Source organism: Rhipicephalus microplus, chromosome 5, assembly GCF_043290135.1.
Source record: "Rhipicephalus microplus isolate Deutch F79 chromosome 5, USDA_Rmic, whole genome shotgun sequence".
NCBI lineage: Eukaryota > Metazoa > Arthropoda > Arachnida > Ixodida > Ixodidae > Rhipicephalus > Rhipicephalus microplus.
The window spans coordinates 52735297-52761691 of record NC_134704.1 but is presented as its reverse complement, the minus strand read 5'-3'; the positions used below and the strand labels follow the sequence as shown (position 1 = coordinate 52761691).

Here is a 26395-nt window from a genome sequence, read left to right as displayed (position 1 = left end):
AACACGCTCGTGCTTTGTCAGGCTCCTGACAAAGCAACAAAGAATGCTCGTGTGCTGTGGGAACTGCCGTCGCCTCCGTGGTCTCTGTGTGAGCCTCGACATGGCATATTGTGGTAGACGGTGAAAAAGTACGAAGAGTGCGTGCCGATGGCGTGTCCTAAAGCCGAAGCCAGACGCTGCAGGTGATTGATTGATTTGATTGATATGTGGGGTTTAATGTCCCGAAACCACTATATGATTATGGGAGACGCCGTAGTGGAGGGCTCCGGAAATTTCGACCACCTGGGGTTCTTTAACGCGCGACGCTGCAGGTGAGGACTGAGGCCTGCTAAACAGCTGAGCTGCTCCGCATCTATACTCTGAGGTGTTTTTATTGATTACATTGCATATGGAGTAAAATGTTTCTCTTTAGCGTGACCCATAACAAACGACAACCTGTAGAGCGAGTGAGGGTTTACGGACAAGTCAGTTGCCTGGCCCTAGACTCGGTTCCGGAGTTGAAGCTCAAAAATGTGCGCACTAGTATGTCATGAGGAAGTCGTAGGGGTGCCATCGACTTAGCTTTCATGACTGAGGGTACATTTAAAAACGTGCCAGAGAAAAGCGTACCGTTTACACACCATTTACCGGTGTGTAAATAGTGTGTACCGTTTACACACCATACCGTACACACACACACACACACACACACACACACACACACACACACACACACACACACACACACACACACACACACACACACTGTGTGTGTGTGTGTGTGTGTGTGTACGGTAGACGATAAACAATACACACCAGTAAACGGCGTGTACCGTTTACACAATAAATGGTGTGTACCATTTGCACAGCAAACGGTGTGTACCGTTTGCACACAGGCAAATGGTGTGTACACGGTACACACCGGTAAAAGTGCGTAAACGGTACGCGCGCGCGCGCCTGCGCACCATTTCTTTGGCGCGTTTTTTTTAAGGTACTCTGAGTGATGAAAGCTAAGCGTATGGCATCCCGAAGACTTCTTCATAACATAGCACACACTCCTCACACATTCCTCATACATTCCTCTATTCCTAACAACACACACAGTGCGCGCGCGCGCGCGCGCGTGTGTGTGTGTGTGTTACATCAGTTACCGCATCGTATACGTTCTACGCGTGAGTAAAATCATGCAAGCGCAACTGATGCAAATCTTGAAACGAGCCCCGGCCATCTCCGTCGCACGTAGGGTGCATGCGATAACATCGCGACACGTGTGAGGCCTGTGGTCAATGGCGCTTCAAGCAGACAGGAAATGCTTATAATAAATAAATAAATAAATAAATAAATAAATAAATAAATAAATAAATAAATAAATTAAAAATAAATAAATAAATAATAAATAAATAAAAAATTAAATAATTAAATAAATAAATAAACCTCTTTCAAACGGTGGACACGGGAATCAAGAATGGAATGCACGATCCCATCTGTTGATGTCAGTGAGTCAGTAAATAAACCTTATATGTTAGGGTATAAGGGTGGCCGCGTCCACACTGCAGAACCATACTGGTAAAGTATACGGTTTCACTGAACTTTCCCCATTAGTACTATTGTGGTGTAGCGTTGATCGCATTGATACGCGTTACAGTTAAGCAGCAACATCTGGTCTCGAAAGAGCTTTTGCTTTGAAAAGGAGAAACTAATGGGAAATATGCAGAAAGGATGATTCCCCCCTCCCCTAGCTCTCCCCTTGGATGCTGTGAAGAAATTTTGCTTCCGGAAGGTTGGTGGATTATTTGCAAGGAGGCGGTGGCCACTAATTTACTTTTTCGGCGTTAGGCAGTTTTAAGTGATGTATGGTGATACATACTGTGCTGAAGAAGTCGTTCCGAAGAGCCATTGCGGTCCAGGACTGCCATACTAACCCCGCCCCTGGCAGCATAATCACCACCACCACCACCACTACCACCACTAACAACTCTACTTAAGCCTGTTGTCCTTAACTTCTTGTTCATCATTTATTCTCGTCATAATCTACGGGCTTTGTCTCCTTTTTCACATTCTTCTTTTTTCGGCAAAAGAGCTTTGCAAGAAGGTCGAGTCATAGCGGCGACGTCATGTGCGCCCTAGTACGTTCCCCGGTATTCTGAATTCTCATTTTTTTTACAATTACTTTCTTCTTTTGGCCAGTGTGAGAAACATTTACAAGCACATAAAAGAAATGAATGCAGCAAATCTCTGGCGAAGAAAGAAAAAAGAAGCCAGCCAGATGCTTTTAGTATGATGGACCCGTATACTAGGGGACCCGGTTTCCCATGCGTGTCTTGCTGCTTTGTGAGGAACACTCAACCCACTCGCATCGTCGTGCTTTTAACGGCATCGCCGTGGCGGGAGCCATGACAAGGTGCTTCTGTGGCCTATTACCAGAATAAAGGAGCAAGGAAAAAAAAAATAGCGGTGGCGTTTTGAGGACTGGCGATAAAAGACACTTCGCGGAGATAGGTTACGTGAGAGGTGTACGCTTTGTTCCTGGCGAAACGGGCTTTCTTCAAGCTAAGCGACGGATGAATGAGAGAGAGAAAGAGAGAAAGAGTACAAAGCCGCTAGGTCATAACGTTCTGGCGTGCGTCACGCACCTGCCATCATGTAATAGAGCCCTTGTGCCACCCACCGCGGTTAGCACCGATGGCGTGCTAACATTTCTCGTCCGCCTCGGTGGTAACGTGAGTACGACGCTCGGCTGCTGACTCGAAGGTCGCGGCTTCGATGGAGGCGAAATTCTCGAGACACGTGCATTGTGTGATGTCAGTGCACGCTAAAGAACACCAGATGCTTGAAATTTTCATGTCGTAGTTTTGGAACGTAAAACTTTAGGTATCATCACCAGCATCATCATAATCATCATCATCATCGTCATTACCACCACCACAATCATCGTCATCACCACCACCACAATCATCGTCATCATCGTCATCACCACCACCACAATCATCACAGTCGTCATCGTCATCATCGTCGTTGTCATCATCATCGTCGTCATTGTCATCATCGTCGTCATCGTTATTATCAAGTTATTATTAATGTTATTATTATTCTTACTGAATCTATGTAAACAGAGTTGCTGTTCGATTTACTTCCTGTGTGTTATAGTTTGCCTGTGATAGTCGAGCAATAGATGATATACGGGAGTGTGCGTGTCCTCCACATCATGACCAATGTACACGTCGAAGATGGCGCATACCGAACTCTGATTGACACGTGCTGCGGTAGTGGGCATTTGTCGCTGCGGTAGTGGGCATTTCTCTTCACTGCAACTTATTTATTTATTTATTCATTTAGGCTCTTAGGGTACTTGTATAAAAAAAATTGGCAGATCGCACGTATACCTTGAAAGTCGGCGTCATGCGAAGCATGCGGGGGGAAGTTGACCATGCTGTAACTTTTTATTGAGCGACACTTCATGACACGACGCTAAACATATTTTTATTTAAAAAAATTGAGTACCGGGCTGGCACGCTAAATATATGTAAAAAGTTTCCATGCACAGACATACGTTGAAGAGTTGCAGATGTTTATATAACCAGTTGTTTGCACTTGCCCAACGATGTCAACAGAAACATGGGTACTAGCAATACCAGAAGCGATAAGCTGATGTGAAGCGCTGGTGTTCGCAAGCATGTCAGCCCTGGACACTGCTGCATAAATCAACTTCAGCGAATGGCACCTAACTACAATTGACGTTAACACGACGTTATCATAGGAGTACGTATGTAATGTTTATAAAAGTGGATAACCAGCACTGCTGCCACAATTAATTAACGTTTCGGGGACATTAGGGTCTATATGGAAAGTAGTTCCGTGGCCTGGCGTGGCTCTGTCGTAGAATGTTTGATTGCCACGCAGAATGCATGGGTTCGATTTCTGATGGGACCTTGACATTTATTCTTTGCACTCGTCGGGTCAACGCTGCCAATGTCAGGTTTTTCTTAACGCTCACGCGTCTAAATTGCCCTTATGTGTTCTCGTCAATTCTGGGTAGATATTGTCAACCACCCGTGACACATACCTGCATACCAGTGGCACATGCTCGCAGGTATGTGTCACTTTCTGGCGGGAAATGTTTGACGACGTATGCGACGAGGTTGTAACATTATTGATGTACTTATCAGTCCCCGCCGCGGTGGTCTAGTGGTTAAGGTACTCGGCTGCAGACCCGCAAGTCGAGGGATCGAATCCCGGTGGCGGCGGCTGCATTTCCGATGGAGGCGAAAATGTAGGCCCGTGTGCTCAGATTTGGGTGCCCCAGGTGGTCGAAATTTCCGGAGCCCTCTACTACGGCGTCTCTCATAATTATATGGTGGTTTTGGGACGTTAAACCCCACATATCGATAAATTATCAGCGCTTATTATTTGTCAAACCATCTTACCCCCCATACTGATTTTGGTTCATGCCAACTTGAGGGGCTAACCATGAGAGAGCCCAGACGTTAGCGGCTAGATAGATAGATAGATAGATAGATAGATAGATAGATAGATAGATAGATAGATAGATAGATAGATAGATAGATAGATAGATAGATACGCAGGCATACGCCAAAAAGTGCTTGCAGTACGCAAAGAAATGCTTTGCATTTAAAACCTATCGATACGTAATAACGCGTATCCAGAGAACCATCTCAAAACTCTTGGTACCGCGAGACTCTCGATAGCGCATGTAAAAATTGAGCGTTTTATTTGCGATCGCACAGTTGTAAGTTAGCGCTGTGTAAGCGTCTTCTTATTCTCAGTTCCTGTTATGCTTGGTTACTCCGAGTAAATTACGAGTATACTTACTGACCAACTCAAACCCTTTAGGCACAGCGGCCTCTCTGCTTTGGCTAATTAATTCAATTTCTTAATGATAAAAATGTTTTTTCCGGACACTTTGGGATCAACTTCATTACTTCGTTAATGGTTGTGACAGTAAACTGGTAGCTGCTTTAGTGGACCAGCTGGAGTTAAGTTGATTTCTGTACGACAGAAAACGAACAATGTTTCGCAGCCTTTTGAAAGTATTAGCTAGCCAACTAGTGCGGCACCGTGCCCTAGGAATCCGTGGATATCTTACCCGAGTTCAGTTAGAAGCACCGAACAGGCTATCAGGCAGACCAGCTAATAGAAAACTCGCCCATGTTTTCGTGTCTACGACGATCATATCTTGTTTTTCTCGATCTTTTTCTCTGTTCACGTGTCGTCGCTGTAGTTTGGCATGTGTGTTCAGCAAATCAACAGCGAAAACAAGAGCCTTCTGCATTGCTATATTCTTATTTCCTTGTGTTTGTATACATCGGTCATGTACGCGCGCGCGCGCGCGCGCGCGCGTGTGTGTGTGTGTGTGTGTGTGTGTGTGTGTGTGTGTGTGTGTGTGTGTGTGTGGCATGCGTGCGTGTGTCGCATACCTCGAAACAACACAGCGACAAACGAGCCGCTATGTCGGTCGACATTCACCTTTGGTTCACGGAACGAGGCCGTGAGAGACCACGTGGACGGACGAAGGGGGGGAAACCTTTGACCTAGATTAGAAAGTGGTCACCTCTGCGCGGCTATATAGCGCCACACACAAACACGCCCGGGACGGTACCAGTCGGCATAAACATTCCCCCGGTACGCACTCTTCCCGGCTCTTAATGGCTTTCTGTTCACTTTCAAAGAGAGCTCTGACGACCGCCGGATTCTGGGTCAGCACCTTCTTTAGGCCCCCCCCCCCCTTCCCTCCATGTCACCCCCCACAATCTCTTTAACGTATTTCGCGTAGTGTAGCTGCCCCGTCAGTGCATGCTTTCCGCAAACACCCCACCCGCTCAGCATGCAGCCCATGCGGCCGACTGTCATCATTAGTGCTGTTCTGAGGGTATATGAATTTGGCACGATTCCATATACACCCACCGCGAACGCGTGCTGCTGTTGCTTTTGTATGTAACCCGGAGCATATCTCGGGGTATAGAACGAACGAACGAACGAACGAACGAACGAACGAACGAACGAACGGACGAACGAACGAACGAACGAACATTATGAACCGAAACCACCGCGCACGCAAGGAGAAAGAGAGGCAGAAAAGGAGGGAAAGAGGAAGTCTATAAAAGGCCTAGAGACACGTTGCCGATGCTATTGAAGAAGCTGGGGCTAAGAGAATGAAATACGACCACTTTGGGAAGGTTCGAGATAAGGTGCGAGTATCACCGCGGCGACTTGGTTTATACGCTGAGGAGGCAGGGCGGTGTTAGAGCTCAAGTGGCTGCCTCTTCTTCCTCTGTATCCTCCTTGAACCACACACACCGTCTGAAACTGGAGATTTATGGCGCGTATATGCGGCAGGCACCGGCGCGGACCACGAAGGCGAATACACGAGGTTCGTACTGCACTAATCGGTCTGCTTTCAAAGATGAGCGCGTTCGGCGTTTAGCCGAGGCATGAATTTCGTACGGAGCGGTCGTTTCGCCGGATATCGGATCACACCCGAGAGGGAAATCAATGGTGCATGCACTGCGAAAGTGGTGATTTGAAAGTTCGTGGTTGGGGGGGGGGGGGGGGTGACCACGGCGCCTGGTGATTACTTTGAGGACTCCGTGAGAACAACAGCACTCGTGCGATCACCCTTCGTGGTATTCATTTGTTTTTATTCTATCAACAATTCAACCTCTTTCAATGTGCGAACAACGAGCTATAATGACTTTAAGGTACGCATAAGTATAGTACTGGCAAGAGGGATGAACACAAAGTCGAAAGCGAAAGCGTGGGTTCGAAGCAAGCAGCCTTCCAGCCTTCCTTTGATGAACGTATTTACCTCCGTGTTCAATCGTATCGGAACGTAGTTGGTGTCTACGTCCTAGAACACCAGATGTTCGAAATTTCCAGAGCCGTCCACCATGGTGCGCCTCATAGCAATGTCGTGCTTTCGGTACTCGAAACCCTAGAAACTAATAGTGCGGGCCGGGGGGTATTTATTCTTAAATAGAAGAAAAAAAATGAAAAGTGAGCCCCGCAACTGTCTGCATCAGTGTGCGGCACCTCAGAAGTAACTCACAAGGGAATGATATAAGGAGTGATAAGAATAGATAGAGAGCGAAGGAAAGGTTCAGAGAAAAGTTGAAGATCAGGAGACGGTTCGAGAAGCCTGTGGACGGAGCCGCGATCGTCGAGCTGTCGTGGAAGAGAGGACGTTGCGGACGAGACAACCATCTGGCACGAAAGGCGCCGACCGACTACTCAACCTACAGCGTAGTGTGTGCGTTGGTCATCCAGGTAGTTCAGTTCACAAAAAAAAATGTGAAAAGCGGCACGCTATTTTGACACGCTTATCTCCACTGGAGGCTACGAATAGCGTAGCGAAATGGCGCGCGTCAACGCTATACTAGAGGGCGCTGCCTACGGCACGACCTCCGATGCGATCGCCCGGAGCAGTGTCATTCCACCGACCGCATCACGGAATTCCTCGCTGAGCCACTCAGCGCCATCTGCGGTCGGTCATCACGGAAGAACGCGTCTCTACGCGGATCCGAGCCGGCCGGGCAAATATTTGGGCTTCGACTTTCGGCTGGCTTCTTGCGCAGCTTTTGTCTTCTCATTCGTCGCGCGCGTACCCCACGTGCCAATATTGACCCCCGCGTGCGCGCACCGAGTCAATGTCAAGGGTCACGGCGTGACCTAGTGCGCTTGAAGCCGGTCTTATCCGTACCCAGCGAGGATGAACACCATCGCTTTCGTTGCGGTTTAGAGAGAGTGTGCGTCTGCGCGTGCGTGGTCTGCGGTAGATGCGATCGCATGGCTGCGCTTGCATGTATGCACGTACGTGTGTGTTGAGCCGGTGCCTCCTGACTGAGCCTACGAAGGATCGTTAAAGCGAGCTGATTCCGCGTTGCAGGGTAATCGCGGTTTTCCACGGATGCCGCATAGTCGATGGCGAAGCTGCCGCGAGGGGGTCAAAAGGTGGTGCGCATGCTCACGCAAAAACAGTGGTGCTGCGCGCAATTGATTTTCCGTGTTGGTTGACCTGTGTATTCGGGTAGTGCCTGTATATGCACACGCAGGGTTTTTTTTTTTCTTAGCCGGACTCGCAAATGTTATGCACGCTTCACTTCTACACTAGTGGTGTCTGCGTGCTTCGGTCGTAAGTGTCCAGCAGTTTTTTGTTTTGTATTTTCCTTCATGCTCTAGGAAGTAAGGGTGTGCGAAAAAAAAGGAGAGGTCAGGGTATATGCGGTAATCTTCTCATATAGCCATGAACGAAGAACAGTGAAATTAGGAGGCCCGATTGGAACTACTGCCAGCCGGAAGTAAGCCTATATTTAAAGTTTTTTTTTTTCACTTTCTGCGTTATCGAAGGTCACGGGTTCCATATCGCCTGCATTACCACATCTCCATGAAGTGGCAACATTGTAGAGACCCGCGAACAGGGGTCATGGATTCAAACAGGGCGCATACTTTCGTTTCCACCGTCTTCACTTCGGGTCATATCGGCGTGATTTAGACTCGTACGCGCAGATCGAAATCAACGTTTTCCTTAGAGACCAGATTCATCGTGACATGACGTGGTTATACTGAGAAGTGACGCATACCAGTCGTTATGCTAAAATAATTGATGTCGCACTTAAATATGTGTGTACTGTATGTGTACACAGTCGAAATTACCGGAGCCCTCCACTACGGCATGCCTAATAACCGCACCGTTTTTCTGGGACGTAAATATCTATACTTAGTTTATGAATATATATAAGAGCTTTCTGCATTCTATGAAATAATCCACGCCTACTAATTTTTTCTTTCAGAATGAACATGGTCTGGCCGGGCTGCACAACAACTCCGGGAATTTTCGAGAATGGCAGCGCAGACGTGAATATGCGCTCGGATGGGGGAGGGGGGGGGGGGCATAACTCTGTCACGTTCACAAATGTAGCGTATTCAGTCACCGTTCAACAGAGTGACATTCGTGAGATTTTTGCTTACTTTTTGCAAAGTACTCTCTTAACAAAGCCCGTTGCGAGGCTGGATGGCCATGCATATTTTTTCCCCCTTTCTGAATTATAGCCAGCGCTGAACTTTGAACACAAGCCCCGCCGTAGAAAGACACGAAGGGATAACCAATAACTTTCTACAATATTATTAGAGAAAACTCTACGGGGACAAGCACTTCGCTCCCTCTTAAGGTATACATGTGACAGCCACGCAGTACATCGCCTGTATTGTCATGCATGCATGTGCGCTAGTCAAAAGTTAAGCGGTGGATATCTTTAAAAAATAAAAACACATTCACTGTGTCCCTACCTGGAGATTCTTCCACCAGCAAGACTCTTCCACTGTGTGACAACGTTCAAAGTAATTTGCATATGCCAGCGATTATTTATCTTTGTGGATGCGATGAAACTAAGAGAGCCTTGTCAATGTGTTTGCCCATCCTTCCACGACTGTCCACAGTACCACTCGAATTATGCCAGAGTCTGGGCAGCCTTTTTGAATTAGGTCACGCACTTTGCGAAGGTGAAAGCTGAGACAGACATAACAACTTCTTGGGCCCATTCTCCGCTGGCTTTGGGTATACAAGCAAGGCAAGCACGCAGCGCTCGACGCGCAAATATAACGACTACATACACAGCATTGACACTGTGTTTGTTCTTTTAACTAGTCTTGCTGTTAAGACAACTAAGAGGTTCCATTGAAGGCAATGAACCTGCTATTTCAGCCTAAGAAGTTTAGTGTGCGCAAGTGTGCGCTATAAAGCGATTTCTTAGGCCAGTGGACAGCACGAACGCTTCAAAAAGAGGATGGGGAGGCTGCACGAGGGAGTGTGCACAAACCATTTCGTGTATGTGTTTACACACTCGCAGCACCCGAACTTGCACGCCAACTTGACCTTGAGAGGAACGCGACAGTAGTAAAAAAAGAAAAGAAGGCGACGTCAAGGAAGTAGAACAACCACGACGAGCATACACATCAGATAAAACGTCAATCGTATAGCCAGGCCGTGAACCTAGTCCCAGCTAAACGATCCTCTTGAGGACGGACGGTTTATGTGCCACTGTGCTTGTCTGGACATGACCCCGTTCATAGCAATTTTCTCGCGGTTACTGGACACGTGTCAAATGTATTCAAATGGTCCTCACCTGGAAGCAAAGTTCTCTCACCGTGGTCGAGGTGTGTGGTCACTTCTTTTTTGCGGCTTGTTACATTCAAAGCGATAACAAATGGGTTTTGGAGGGTAACACAATGAGGCATGCCACAAATGTTCGTACTTCGAAGGAGTAACCAAACCAGGGATCGAACGGCTAACGCCCCAAACATGGTTACTCCTTCAAGGACTAACTCCTGCTCTTTCTCCGATGCTCCTATACAAGGCGCTAAACGTTGCTCAGGTCCGCTGCGGTGAAGCAGTGGTTAGGTTGCTCTTCTGCTGACCCGGAGGTCGCAGGTTCGATCCCAGCACATTTACATGGAGGTGCAATGGTAGAGACTCGTGTACTGTGCGATGTGAGCACGTTAAAGAACAACAAATGGTCGAAATTTCCAGAGCCCTTCACTACGGCATCTCTATAGCTCATAATCATATCATGGTCTTGTGACGTTAAACCCCAGATATTATTATTATTATTATTATTATTATTATTATTATTATTATTATTATTATTATTATTATTATTATTATTATTATTATTATTATTATTATTATTATTATTATTCACACACTGTGGAATCAGGGAGTTGACGAAGCATGTATAAACATCCTGGAAGAAATATACAGCGGATTAACTGCCCCACTAGGGCTCCGTAAAAAAAAGCGAAAGAATAGCATTAAACAACGGTGCAAGACAAAGGGATACGATCTCCCCGATGCTATTTACCGCGTGCTTACAGGAAGTTTTCAGAGGCCTGGAATGGGATGAGTTAGGGATACGAGTTAACGGAGAGTGCCTCAGTAACCTGCGTTTCGCCGATGACATTGCATTGCTTTGTAACTCAGGGTACGAATCGTAATTCACAATGACTGAATTCGACAAGGAGAGCACAAAGGTTGGTCTTAAAGTTAATCTGCACAAAACGGAGGTAATGTACAACAATCTTGGAATAGAACAGCTCTTCGAGATGAGGTAACAGTGTACTTGATGTTGTACAAGAGTGATTCATACTCAGGACAGGTAGTAACCACGGAGCCGAACCACAAGACTGAAGTAACGAGAAGAACAAGAATGGGGTGTAGCACAATCCACCAGCATTCTCAAATCAGGAATGGCACATTGCCACTATATCCCCCAAGAGGAAGGTATATAACTGCTCCATCTTACCGGTACTTACGTACGGTGCAGACACCTGGGGGATTACAAAGAGGGTTCAACTTGAGCTGAGAACAACGCAGCGAGCAATGGAAAGCAAAATGATAGGTGTAACCCTAAGGGACAAGGAGAGAGCAGAGTGTATCAGAGACAAACGGGTGTTAAAGACATTATAGTCGACATCAAAGAGAAGAAATGGTCTTGGGCAAGGCACGGAGCACGAAGGCCGGATAACCGCTGTTCATTAAAGATGACAGACAGGATTCTAAGAGGAGGCCATCTTGTTTTCGTTATAGCCATCTTGTTTTCCCACGTCTTTTTTTTTTGTTGTTCTTGAGTACAGCATGGACGCTATGGAATATCAAATTCCCATTTTTCTTCAATTTTATTAAATAACGCAAGAAACGCTCGGAACCCAGTTTTTACGACCAGTTCCCACTGAAATAACCAGGACCAAAGCAAACGGGACCGACCGTCTACGAATCCGCGAGCAATGGCTTGTAGATTTTTATCTGAAGAGCCCCCGCTTCACTTCTTTTCTTTCGGTCAGAAAAAGAAAGTATTAGAAGAACCAAAAAAATAAAAGGGCGCGAGGAAGGGCAGTTACTAAAAATAAACGGAAAGGCAGCCAGAACTTGCGTGCTATAGGCCAAGCTTCGAGCAAGTTCAGAAAAGGCGACTCGTTGCAATACGGCCATGCTCCCCTCGCGCACGCCACTGTCAACCTAGTTGGGTTGGTTTTTACCTTCCTTAAAAATTGTAACCATGTACATATATATAGAGGATGCCGACGCTCTCTTTCTGTACACCTTTCTTTCTATAGTCTTCTCTTTGTTTTGTTTCCAAACTGTCATACGCCCGCTTATCGCTTTAACCCGCATCGGGCCTTGCACGCACGCACGCAAGTCCATCGAAGGCGAGAGTGTGGATGGTATAACGTATCATTACGGTATACAGCTCGCTCACCCTGTGGCGCGAGGAAGATCAGAAGCAGAACAAGATATAAACGATGGACTGGCGAGGGTACTTCGCGCTTCAAACTGGAGCAACAGGCAATCCCCCCGATGCGCACGATCAAAATCTTGGGCAGAAAGCTGAAAACCAGGCCAGCGGCAGCAAAAAGCCGCCGCTGCGAGTGATGCATGCGCACACAAAGGTTAAGGTCGACGCGGCTGGGCGCAGTTTTATCCGCGAGTCGTGTCCCGTCTGCTTTTGTTTATGTCCTGATATATCTTTTTTTGATATTGTGTTCATGTTGTTGTTTTGTCCAGCCCGATGTAAAGAGGCAGCGACCTGTAATTTTGCGGTTTGTGACCTTCGCAGTATCTTCTTATAGAGATACGTGGTACATAACTTGACAAGACGGCGAGGACTTACGACTGGAGAAGTTAACGTGTGTTTTTTTGCTCTTTAAAGTGATTATTTCTTAAATATTTCTACTGTGTAGCATAATGTTTCCTAAAATTAGGTGGACTCTGGCCCTGTGATCGTTCAGCGACCATGGTAATGATGGGTAGTACACGGATTTGCCTGTAGTCTTCGTACCTGCGGGCGCTGAATCGCACTTGTGACTTCATTTATTACTGTGTTTCGGTTTTGCTTTCAAGGAAAGAACGAACCCTTTTAAACTTGCTGGCCCGATTTGAAATGGTAACCCTAAACGATTAAGGTGGCGAAGCGCAACAGCTGAACATTCGCTAATTTTTTGTTTCGTGACGGAACAGCTACAAGCCACACGCACACTCACGGAGCCAGAAGTACGGAGATTAGACAAATCAGTATACTGCCCATCATTCCCTTGCTAGCTGAAGCACCGCGCGTTGCAGCTCCCATCGACACCAGCACCAGAGTCCTCTCATTTTAGGAAAATGTGTGGTTTGTAGCATTGTATTCCACACCCTTTTATCGCCAGTCAGGTGAGTGGCTGCCGTCACGACTAAACGCGCCCTTCTGCGATAGCTTAACCCATGGTGCACGGTGGCACTACAACAGCCAGGAATCGTTTCCAAGAGGAGGGTAAGCAACCTTTATGTAGGTCGTTGCTTGTCTTTCTATGCTTTTATATATATGTAATTCACACGCAAATTTGATAAACTTCTGGAAGAAGGGGTTGAATCCGTACCCCTTTCAATACGGATATGACAATGCACGGTGGTTTCACAGTCGTGCGGATGCATGCACTCTCCGCATGTTGATTCAGAAGTTCCCGGAGCCCTCTGATAAGACGTGCTTCACAATTAAATCGCGGTTCTATACGTTGTGTCGTGTGTCACGACACATCGGAAAGTAATGGTATACATTGGAGAAGAGTTAGGTGATAACGCAATGAAGGATCATCAGAGAAAAAAAAGTATGACTGATGGCTCTCGTGCGAGAAACGTTTGACCTTCACTTGATCGCTTTTATTGCGTACGTGTTTCGAGTCAATGAACCTCTGTTTAAACCTATTTCTTTTTTTCATACCACTACTTCGAACACGCCAATAAGCAGTTATGGCATGCTGAGTCTTGCTTCAACGTTCTCTCTCTCGTCACTCTCACTCTCTATATTGTGTTCCGAAATGAGCCCCTCCCCCCTCTTCTCACTCCATTCACCCTGCTATATTTTGCGTTCGCACCCTTACTAAAACTCTCCATAACGCTCCTCGACCACAGGGCATGGTCACGTATAGGCGTTATTATTCTTCGCCAACCCATCGGAGCACGTGACCTAAATGCGCGAAGGTCTGCAAGAGCCGCGTTCTAGAACCTTCATGTCGGTGCCAACGACGGAGCACATGCACGCGAAAGCTTATCGCTTCGTTGCGTGCGCAGCAATCTCCGGCGAAGCATCTGAGATGCAACAGCGGGAAGCTTTCTTACGGGGCACGCTCCAGGGAGTTCGGGGCACGTGCTTTACGAAGCGGCAGGTGTCTTCATCACCGAATTCCCCCCACTAAAATACAACGCTTGTACTTGTCCATGTGCGGACGGGCTTGTCCGAGGAGGTTTCTTTTGCTTCTGTTCGAATTCCGGACAAAGTCTGCGTGCACCATGGCTTTTGGTATTGCGAAAGCGTGACGTATTGTCGTCACGCGCCAATGAACTCGGTCAGTGATTGGGCCTGCTCGCGAAAGCTTCTCCGAACGACGAAGTTGTGGTTGTGGTACTCTGACCGTGCCTCATACTCAATGCAAAGGAGTGGCTGAGTTGCAGGTAGATTATACCATTGTTTTATGTACGGTAACCCTCCTAGATGCTATAGATAAATAATGTAATGATTTTGAGCTGTATAGTTGTCTAGAAGCAACACTGCCTCTTCGTTTTCGTCAACTTCGTCTTTCGCATCTTTTGCGGGGGAGCACGGAATCGCTATGGACCGTGAGTGGCTCTGGCTAACGCACCTCCTGCACTAGAACGGTGTTGGTGCTTTCTACCTCCACGGTTGTGCTTCTCATACGCAACCTGTCAAGAAAGCGTGATTGTGAAATAAGAAATACTCGTTAGTACTATGCCACTATAGCTAGTAATGAGCGTTGTGCACGAATACTGTAGAAGGCGTGAATCCATAATATATAATCATTGTTAGTGTTTACAAGCCCAACATGTTATTATGAGAAACTGGAGGGCTCCGGAAATTTCGACCACCTGGGGTTCTTCAACGTGCACCTAGATCTATAGACACGGGGGCCTCAAGTATTTTCGCCTTCATCGAAAACGTGGCAGCCACATTGGGATTCAATCCCGCGACCTGCGGGTCAGCCGTCGAGTGTCTCAGGCTCTCAGCCACTAGACCAGCGTATCGGTAAGGTGGGTATTCGAGTCAAACTTTCAGCAAGTTGTCGTGTAGACTATACTCTCGTTTTCAGTGTGCATTTTGTTTCTGCGAGTTAATTGTAACGTATAAGTTTACTTCGTCCCTGCTTTGCCTGCCCTTATCGCCTGTCGTCTTCGCATAGTCGTGACACATAATGTATTGAACCATTTGGTTTCCCATATTATTATTTTTTTTTGCATGAAGATGAAGATGAAATGAAGAAAACTAAAGTTCATGACATTATGCCTGCCGCTTTCAACCTAAATAACGTTTCCGACTGGTCCTGACATCTAATTGAATGACTTTCATGGTGTGGAGGCGGAAATGTTGTATGCCCGTGTGCTCAGATTTGGGTGCACGTTAAAGAACCCCAGGTGGTCGAAATTTCCGGAGCCCTCCACTACGGCGTCTCTCAAACTTATATGGTAGTTTTAGGACGTTAAACCCGACAGTTCAATCAATCAACTTTCATGGTGATGTTCACTCATTACTTCAAAAAGTTGTCACAGTTATACCCCAAGACAGCTCATGTGCACTGCTTTTAAAATGGCTCCTACAGACTGTTCTTCGTCGTCGTTGTTGGCACACGTACGGCGCTTTCATTTCCAGGACACGGAGCGTTCAAATGGCATACATCTTTTGCTGAACAGGAAGCTGAGCGTCATTCATCAAACGCACGCTGCGAGAAAGCAAGCCTAATATAGCCGAGACAATGGTGGCGCGCACTCACTTTTCATTTCGACGCTCATTTCCGCTCCTCCGTTTAAACCAGTCGTGCGCCCACCCCCGTAGCATCGAATGCCCATAAGGGACAGTTACTTCCTCGTTAATTTGGCGTGCACGCAGGCGCGCGCATCTTTCTAGACTCATTTGTTCTCGCGTTCTCAGAGCAGACGAGAAGCGGAAGAACAGCAGAAGAAGAGCAGGCGAAAGGCAGAAGAACGACAGACCAACAGGAGAAGAGGAGTATTGGAAAACGGCAAAGGAAAGATGGCAGTAGAGAGAATGCAGAATACAAGTTGACCTCTGACGCATGCAATTACCGCTTCCTGTCCGCCCCCACCTGATACAGAGAAACCACGCGGCTATTCGAAGCCGCCGCAGTATGCAAAAACGGTACGACGACCTGACGTGATGACGCGCGACTGCTTTCACCTCGGCGCAGAACAGTGCGGCGGCCTGAGAGGAATGGGATGGTCCACGTGCGTTCCGGGACTATTCATCGCGTCGTTTCCATATGCTGCATGACGCATCGTAAGCGGACACGCCGGCCGACCATTGTCTTACGAAGCCGAAACGTCCTACCCGAGCCCGTGTAGTATGGTCTATGTCGGATAGCACACGCCGTTTTGACCGGGCACAGAGGGACAGGAGTCTGCCTGCACGGACTGGTGGTCCCCGCTTTTTTGTGCGTGTTTGAGTTTGTGTAGGTTGAGCCCGTGCGCTGTGAGCCATACAATGGGCTATTTCGGCCGACGTCCTCGTGGTCACTGTCTTGGCTTGGCTCGGCTTTGCGGGGCACTTGCCGAGCGGCTACAGCTAGCCGGGCGGGCGTTGGCTGTTCACGCTGCCTGCGTTTGTGTCTCTCGCCTTGTGACCGACAAGGGTCGACGAATCCTAACGGGCGGGCTATTCAGGTGCATATTAGTCCCCCGCCGCGGCGCTGATATCGTGGGCGGTGACGCAACTGACGTGGTCGTCCCGGCGCGCGGCCATTATTTTGGTCAACAGGCATGGCAGGCGAGCGCGTTTTGTGTCTCGGAACGACGCGATGGACAGCTGCGGCACACGCCCTCCCAGCAACGCAATGCCGCTTCTTTCTGCTTGATTGCTGTCTACGCACATCTCGTTTTGACAGGGGCCGTGTCCCACTGAGATGCGGCACTATCTTGTGGGCACGGCTAGTTTGCCGACTTCTTCCGTGCCATGTATACATCGCTGACCGATATAGCTCGTTTAGCCGCGGTGGTGGCACGTGCCGTAGATTTTTGATTGGCAGGCAACTTCCTTATTGTATCTCATGATACACGTTTACTTCTCCAGTTCCGAAGGTGCGTGTGAATCTTGACGTTCAGATCGATTAGTGAAAATGAAAGCATTGTCCCTTCGCGCACACATGGGTGTATACAGTGCGACAAAGGCGGAAAAAGGTTCGTTATGAGCAGCAATAGACACCTGAATAGCCGCCGCGCTGATGGGTGCACCTGCTTGTTGATGGGTACACCTGGACCATTGAAGGGAAACTTTGTGTGTGTGTGTGTGTGTGTGTGTGTGTGTGTGTGTGTGTGTGTGTGTGTGTGTGTGTGTGTGTGCGTGTGTGCGTGTGTGTGTGTGCGTGTACGTGTGTGTGTAAGTGTGCGTGCGTGCGTGCGCAAACGTTTTAGGAAAAAATTAGAGAGGACAGAGCCCCCCTCCGAGACAGAGCACGCTCTGTCCTGTCTCATTTTACACCCGAAATGTTTTGTGCGCACAAAAATAAAAAAAATAGGGAGAGGGGGTCATTTAAGTATGAAGACCAATCAGCCCAAGAAGCTACCCTGTTATTTAGGCCAGTGCCCACGCAAATATTCCCACTTAATATGAATCATCTTAAGTACAAACTCTAACCAGTCATGATAGCGGATACTTGTGGGTGAAGAGTATACAGACTGCATTGACACATGACATTCGAGAACTACGAAAGCTTCGTGATTCGGCTTTAGGAGTGATGTTAATTGAAACAATATCATGCCCGACACTTGTGTATTCTGTCGCCACACTGGCGCAGTCGTTACGGTGTTCAAACGCTCAGTACCCGATGGTCGCGGGATCGAATCGCGGCCATGGCGGCCGCATTTTGGTGAAGACTATGCTAGAGGCCCGTGTACTTAGCACAAGGTACTGTTTTAAAGATCCACAGATGGTGGAAATCTCCGGAGCCCCTTTCGCTACGGCGTACATGACAATCATGTCGTGGCTTTTGGACGTCGAGCCACCACAATTATCGAATCATCATACTTGTGTATTGAGAGCGGAGTAAGAGAAATGCGACATGATCTCCAACCAGCAAATTTCGGATATTTGAAAAGGTCGAAGCCGGTCAATGGCGGAAGTAGTTAGTAGCATATCTGCTTCATGGTCCTGCACACATGTACTCAAATTTCGAACACAGTATTTGAAGGATTAGTATCTTGAAGGTTACGTACCATCATTTCGTTTCAAGTTGTGTCCAAAAGATGTGTGATGTGATAAAAATGGTTTGATTGACAAGTAAACGTCAAAATCACCAGTGGGCACCGTGCAAGTACACGGGCAAACAGAAGGGAAAGTGAGAGATGCATGCTTATGGCCCCAAAAAAATCTTTCAAAGTATGAACTATACGAGCGTGTTACTCCTTCCTGGCGTTCCCATATTTGCGGCACAATTTCTGACGCCACTTGTTCGTTTACGTGACGTCAAGATGAAATAAGCTCCCTAAGGGTCAATATGCGAGATATATTTTTTGTGAACTGTGGCCTATACCTTGTTTCGTCATGCTGTGACATAAACGTTTTGCTTTGTCTTGCACGACTATCGTGCAAAATACGCTTATTTCACTTTGTTGTTCTGCTTTGGCGACTGCGCAAGTGGCGGTAGCAGTGTAAGTCAAAAAAACGCGAAATGCTGAATGGCTCGAGGAGATGGCGTCTGTGTGAAGGGCAGTGAAGGCGATGAAGAAATCTTTCCCTCACATCTGAGCTCGGTGTAGTTTGGGGGCGCTTTAGGTTGTTCTTTTTTTCCTCAGTTCGGCTTGACCTATTGCATTTCGGAGTAAAAAAATCTGTAAGCAATTTTAGTGCTTTAATAACTCCAACATGTTCATTGGTCGTATGACAGACAGTTTAATAATGTTGGACGAAGCTAGCTACCGCGTTTGAAAACATCTATATAATATGCTCATTCACGCTATCATTGTAGCTTGCCTTTTTTTTTTCATTTCAGGAGTGCGCATTTTCAGCCATGTGAACATCTGTATACTACTACATTGATAGCGTGCCCGTGACATCATGGACGCGAGTTCTTATCGTACTCTTAATACAACATGATGGTTATGATGCACCAGGCAGGATAATTAACGTGGTGGTTAACCTGATTTAATGTCTGGGATGTTTTTCGACTCTGTGGATGAATAACAAAATAACTTGCATGCAGTCTTCCGATGAAACTAACGTGGCATCACAATCTTCGCTCCCCGCCACGTTGAAACTCCAAAATGGCAGCTTGAGAGATGTCAGTGCTAGCCATCTATTGCCCACTTGCGCGTAGCTCAATTAAGCAGCACATTTGAAGTTTGTCGTTTTGAGGTGGCCATTCCCGGAGTCATACAGCTTTGAGAACAATATACAGGCTGATGTTGCATCGCTTATCGTATATCGTTTGCCTACTTAGCTGTCACAAAAACGTTCAATGAAATGCACTCAGAAGCTTTAGGAAAATGCTTACGCATGTTACATCATATGCACTCTACGAGACTTGCTAAACTTGTGAAAGATTGGTTCGCCCGCCTCGGTGGATCAGTGACTAGGATGCCGACCCGACGGTTGCGGGTTTGATCTCAGCCACGGCGATCGCATTTTAATGGATGCTAAATGGTAGAGGTCCACGTACTGTTCGATGCCAGTTCAGGTTAAAGAACACCAGATGGTCAAAATATCCGGAGCCTTCCAATACAGCGTCTCTTATAATCATCTCGTGGTTTTGGGACATAAAACCTCAGATATTGTTACTATTGTGAAAGATTGGTAAACACACACATCAGATTAATGCGAACGTGTGGAAATGGGGATATACTTGATTTATAATCACAGCTTTATCTCTTCTCGCAATAAACCGTAACATGAAATACGCTACAAATGAGTCTTCGGTAAATGTATAGTGGATGCCTATAATGCACATCGCAGGTTTCAGGCGTTGGACGATGAACGTGCCCATGTACGTTCGAGTATGGATCTGCTGAAATCTGGGGCTTCTGTACTGAAGCCACATGTCAAGCGTTGCTAAATGATTAGTGAGCGTAACCTCTGCAGAATAAGCTGCTACGTTATCATACGTTGCTTGAATGACAGTCTGGGCTTGAATATATATAGCGGTCATTTATTTTTCTTTTGGCAGAGCATGTAGGCGTAAGTACTTTTTGCACAAAGTCATACGATGTGTCTGTACAATCACTGAAATCACTCGCACTAAATGTTGCTATTGAAGTATGGAAGTTTTATGACTTTATTCACATTATTTGGCTATGGGCTGTCATCCACAAGTCACAGAACCAGCGTCATTTAAGCTAAGTGTTTGTACTGCACGTAGCGTACACCTTTAAATCTTTTCAATCGACTTGCAGTCCTTTAAAGCAAGTTTTCTTTTATGTAAGACGATTCTATTGGTCACCCACGTAACAGCGCACACCAGATGCATCCCTGCACTGTGTCACGCTTATGTAAGCGTAACGGGCTCCTAGTCTCGTCATGCTGCCAACGCAATCTCGCGCTCTTCCGAACGATCGATGCACGCAGGCGGGAGGAGCATGACGCGTGCCCAGATATAGCCGAGCCGAATGCGAAGCCACAGTCGAAGACGGTAATGCTGACAAAATGGGTGAATTCATGATACTTGTCAGGTAGCGCCGCGTACGTATTGGTACGAGACTCGTTTGCACCTTCGGCCACTGTTTTAATTTTAAGAGTAGCCCCCCTCCCCCCAGCAGCTCTTTGCGCTCCTTCGATCTAAAGAACTGTACCAACTAGCCCAATCATCGGCCTTGCTAGCCAGCGTTGAATACGAAAACAAAGCCTTTTGCGTGTGTGTGTTCAGATGACAGAAACAGTACCGCATAAAGTCCCATAGGGGACCCGGTGGGATAGGGTTGACATGAACCACGGTTCCGAGGCCCGGATTGCTTACTCACCGGCACTGTCCCGCACCGCCGTCCGCACACCATCTTTGTCGGAGAGGAGAAGACCCGCCCGCGAAGCACCACACAAATGTAGTCAATCGAAAGAAGCACCGATGAACCACACAGCGATGAAAATCCACGGACAAACAATCGGGAAAGATGCGCGCACCGCGCTAGCCGTAGAAGACCTCCATTGAGGAAGCGCTAGGTTTTTATACCAGCCCGGGAAAGGGGGGTGAAAGACCAGTGCGTTTCTCCTCCCGCAGTCGACCAACCGACCGACTGAGAAGACCAGGTGCCCTTTCTCCTTCAGTCGTAGATTCTTTCCATCGACTGTGCCTCCCCCCCTCCCATGTAGCGTCCAATGACCACCAAAACGAGAGCGAAATGGGGACAGAGCCAGCCAGCCGACATTCGGAGACTGCTTTTCCCCCCCTCTTCTCCCCCCTTCACCATCAACACCGCAGACTCCTAGAGCTCCGGAGCGATGGGTTCGGATGCCCCGGCTGAAGATTCGAGTCTTCAGATTCTCATAGTTCCCTTCTCCTCGGCAACTTCTTTCTCTTTCTTGAGCGTGCGTAGGACCTTAACGCTAGCAAGACTTCCCCGTCCATAGGACAGATGTGACGGCGCAAGGAGAGAGGGTGTTCGGAAGTTGACCGTCGGCTCTTCTCCCCGGTGACGCCGCCACCCGAATTCCTCCTCATCCGTTTGTACTGATAGAGGGGAAGGGGAGAGAAAGAGATGTTCCGTTATTTTGGACCAGACTCCGTGGAGCGTGCGAGAGGACGGAGAAAGGGGGGAAGCTTCTCGCTCCTGGACCTGGCCCTACCTCACGGTCAGGGTCAGCAACCGAGCGGCGAGGAGGTTGCGACCGGAGAAGGGCTGCCTTTGTGACCCATATATCGAGGAACTGTCTGGCCGAACGTGCGTGTGTGTGTGCCTCTTGCGGCCGCGTGCGTGGTCGTTTTCTCCCCTTGCGCGCGGCGTTGCCCCGGGGCTCTCTGACGCACCGCCGCTGCAAAGGCTTTCTGCGCATCGATTTGGAGACGCTCGACTGTCGCTGCTGCTGCCCCTTTCCCCTTTTGGCGTAGAAGAGTGGGACGGTGCTTCCAGAGCAATGGCCGCGCGATCCAGACGCCGGTCCGGGTGCATGGCACGATGGAAGCTGACGACCCGTTGATATGTGACCTGGCTTTCTGGTTGTCCGCGAGGTGTTGCATCGGAGAACGAAGGGTCTGCACACTGGAAGATATGTACACATGGCAAAATTGTTAGCGCAACAAAAGCCTGTGCATAAATGCCACACGCACACGACAAAACTGTGTTGAAAACATACGATCGGTGACTTAGATTATGATGTGCTCTACTATGGGAGAGCTTTGAGCTGTCCCAGTATGTGTTTAGAGCAAATGTTCGATGATTTTGAGCACGAGGCACTCGACTATGGGAGATCACTAAGCTGTGTGTTTAGGAAAATTGTGCAACGATTTCGAGTACTTTGTAATCAACTATGGAAGAGAATTGAGCCGTCCCGATTAGGTAACTGCCACCTACAATCGAAACTGATGAACTAGCTGGTGGCAGAGACGGTCGCACTGTGTGTTTCGTAAAAGTGGTTAAAGATTTAGAGTACTAGGTACTCTACTATGGGAGAGCATAAAGTCGTTCCGGGATTGAATTCCTGAACTGATTGAATTTCCAATGAGAACACTGAGACATCCTTGTTTGACCACTCACATTCGATGTTTGCACTCGGGTTCTGTTTCAGAATACAACCGACATATTTTCACAGATACGAGTTGTTTGCGACATATTTTCGCGGTAGATACGACATATTTTTACAGATACAGATACCTCATGGGCCGACATAATCGCAATCACTTTCACATTTCGCCCTTCAACATAATGCTTGCCGCATTCCCAGTAAAGAATTTAAATAAGCCATTCAGCATTGTGACAAATTCAGTAAGGCTGCACAATTTGATTGCTTTCCACACACTAAAACGGGCTCCGTTCTTGCATCTATGGGTCCCTAAATCACAAGATGCAAGCTCCACATTTTCTTGCGTCATTATTCACAGATGTATCTTCGCTGCTCGGTGATGTATACGTTTCGGTGACGTTACGCCAGTCATCTTGCTCACGTATTCTACGAAGGTAAAATCTTATACACTATGAAGGTTATCTACTAGAAAGGTTGAGGCTACGAATAACTTAATCTTCCTCAAGATCTTCGACATGCTCTAAAATCACACAGTCGACGTTCTTCTGTCATGAGGTAACCAAATCATTATACTACTTGTGTCCAGAAAAATTCATGAATGCGACCTTTTTTTAGGGATATATTGTTCTTGTGGCACGTATACTGACCCGTTTTTATGTATAATAGCTGCCACTTGGGGAACTGCGAGTGCTGCAGTATTGCCTTATTAATATCCTTTATCGTTTCTTTTTCATCTGTCGGCCTCTACATAAAAAGCTGTTTCGCTTCATTTCACTACAAACGAGACGTATGAATGAAAATGTGGCGCTGCCTGACCCGTTTATTCCGCGGCACGGTGTGTCAAGCATGCACAGATAAGATTCTCAGATGCTTGTTCTGCCACTCTGGTCCCTCTCATTCGGGCATACCTTTGCCGCGGGCCGTCAAAAGTCGCCTGCACATACATACCGCATCAAATCTCCGCGTCACACCATGGGACCCGAAAGTGGACCCGGCGAAAGCAAACAAGAAAAGTGTGTCATCACAGCGAGACGCGAGCGGGAGAAGAACAGATCGACTTGGCGTCGCTGTACTCTCCTCTCGCGCGGCTGTCCACGAGCTCCGCAAGCGAAATGAGCTTTCTTTACAAGCGACCGCCTCGTGTTATAGCTGTATTCTACGGGACACACAGAGCTATACCAATTGGGCGTAGTGTAAGTGTACCTGGCACAATTCTGTGCAGCACTAAAAGAAGGCCTGTGCCCAGCTTCCCCTCGTAGTCTTGCTGAATTGAAAAAGAGAACATATTCATTTGCCTAAGGGTTCATTTAAAATCTCGATTTATTTGGGGGGTGTGGGGGTGGGGGCTTAGGGGGCGAGGTGTTGGATGAGTCTTGACCAGTCGGAGTGTCTGTAAGAGAGGGCGGAGTTCGTAGGTTTTCAATCATTTTTAACTGGTGTCATGATTCTCCTAGGGGGTGTGGTGTTCAACGAGGGTTAAGGGGTGCGTAACAACCTTGGAACCAACTGCGCGAATCTAACTTCTAAATTAGTTGTTTTGGCGATGCGCTGACGTTTTCCGAGTGTTTCTCACGCGTATAGAGTAGCGCTTATCAGCAACTCTCTAGGGATGCCGCACAGAGATGACATTTTCAGTGTTTACCCGTTTCAATAGCTACATTCCTACGAATAAAGCATTATTTCCAGAACGTAGTATACTGTAGTAATCATGCAAACCATACATTGCATTTTCTTTCGGCACGTCGCACATTTTTGTCTCTTTTTCTATCTTTCCTATGCATTAGTTTTGTTTCTCACAAACGGCGAACTCCTATACGAATGCATCTAGCACTTAAAAGTTTTAAACTGTACAGCGAATGGCAGTGATTGTATGTGCATTGTTTCGCTTTGACTACTGGTATAGGCTTCCTCTCTTATACCTCACTCCCCCTCACTTTCTTTCGAAGGTTAGCCCACTAAATATTTGTTTTGGTTAACACCCATATATATTAACTGCTTTTCAATCACCTCTCTCCCTCTATAACAACAGCTTTACCGTATTAACCTGCCTTTGCGAAACTTTTCAGGCCACGCTATATTATACGAATGGTTAGCCACTCACTCCCCAGAGGAGGTGAAATTCAGTTCGGTGTTGCTGACACTTTTTCTAGGTCAGGTCAACCCCCCTGCCCCCCACCCCAAAAAAAAGGGGGTGGTGGCAGAAAGTTGAGATAGGTGGTACAGATTCGTGATAAAAGAAGTTATAATGCAAGACATGAGCGAAGATCAGAACAACGCAGCACTGGTACACTCACCTTTTTATCACCAAGCCTATAGGTTATCGAGGCTTTCAATTATAATTTGCGTACGCATTCGAATGATTATAATTTTATAAAACTCACCACGAACGTTCAGGAACACGTTTTCGGTGTCCGCATCGTTGCATAGAATTCGGATGGCGTATATCACTGCCCGGTATCCAGCATACGAAGGAGCCGAGACAAGGCTATTTCGGCGGCTTCATGAAAGGCGCCGTTCTTCTTCCCGTATATAGGTGCGGTGGTTTCTGGAGACTCACTCGCGCCTACCGTAGGCGGTAGTGCTTCTCTGTGTCCGCGTTCCATGCGGAGCAGTTTGAATTATCGCACGCGCATTCTCTACGCCAGTATACCTATATAGGCGAATGCTTATCCTCGCCGCCTCGTTTGTAGGCTCCATCCGAAACTTCCATCCGTAATGCGGTATAAAGAATATGAGAGGCCACAAGAACAACGACTGGAACTTTTCCTTTACGTCTCTGATGGTGGAGTGAAGGAGATAGAGTTTGCGAGGGCGAGAGGAGCTGAGGCTATAAGCTGAGGCCTAAGCCGAGAGAAGTCGACGTTTGTACGACGGCTGTTCGACATTTGAGTTCAGGTCTATAATCTCACATTTTAATATTTTATTCCGCTACGCGCCATTTTCGATGAAGCTGAGCCGTGCGTCCACACGGATATCAAATACCAGCGTCATTTTCATTTTACCGACAATGAACACTCGCCCATTAACTCATCTCGTAAACAAAAGCTGATACTGCCAACTCACTGAACTGAGCCTTGATTCAATCAATACAATGTTCAACTCTACATAGCGTACATTAAACAACGCTAGCCAGCCGTAGCTAAAGTTTACCAACTCTAGCTGCTATTAAGCCAAGAGTGAACCTCGATTAGATAGAGCTCGCCAATCTTATTAACAAGTGCTGATGATGCTCGAGTGAATGTGGCAGTTGTGATCGGTTATAACTATTCACTGTACATCTTTTAATCAAATCATGCACGCATTATGAGCTTTATGCAGGACACTAAATGAAACGGTTCAGTTTATTGGCTTAATTTGGTACTTTACGTGGTATATGACGGAGAGGGTGCAGAATTCATGAAAAAGGCTCACAGCGACGTTTTTCTCGAAAGATGCTCCCGGACATTCTATAGCTGACTCAAGATTGATAAGCCAAAGTAAAAGTTGGCTGAATTGAAGCGGCACCATTGACTCCCTAAGTGGTTTTTCCCTAAAATATTGTCAAGGAGATCGGAAAGTCAAGTGGGCCGACAAAATCGCATGACTGCACGCCAGTAGGCATACTTAGTAACTTGTACGTGTCGATATCATACGCGCACCTACAGGATGTCGAAAACAGTGCGAGACATAAAAGATGCAAAGAAGAC

At 47.2% G+C, this 26395-nt stretch overlaps 1 protein-coding gene across 1 annotated transcript in view; it reads right to left on the bottom strand.

Annotated features, from left to right (window-relative positions):
• LOC142817786 (uncharacterized) overlaps positions 1-21155 on the bottom strand; it is a 41208-nt gene extending 20053 nt beyond the window's left edge. The window contains exon 1 of the mRNA XM_075895454.1: positions 20996-21155. Within this exon, the coding sequence (XP_075751569.1) occupies positions 20996-21028 (33 nt within the window). The 5' untranslated portion in view covers positions 21029-21155. The remainder of the gene's footprint in view (positions 1-20995) is intronic.
• Between the last annotated feature and the right edge of the window lie 5240 nt (positions 21156-26395).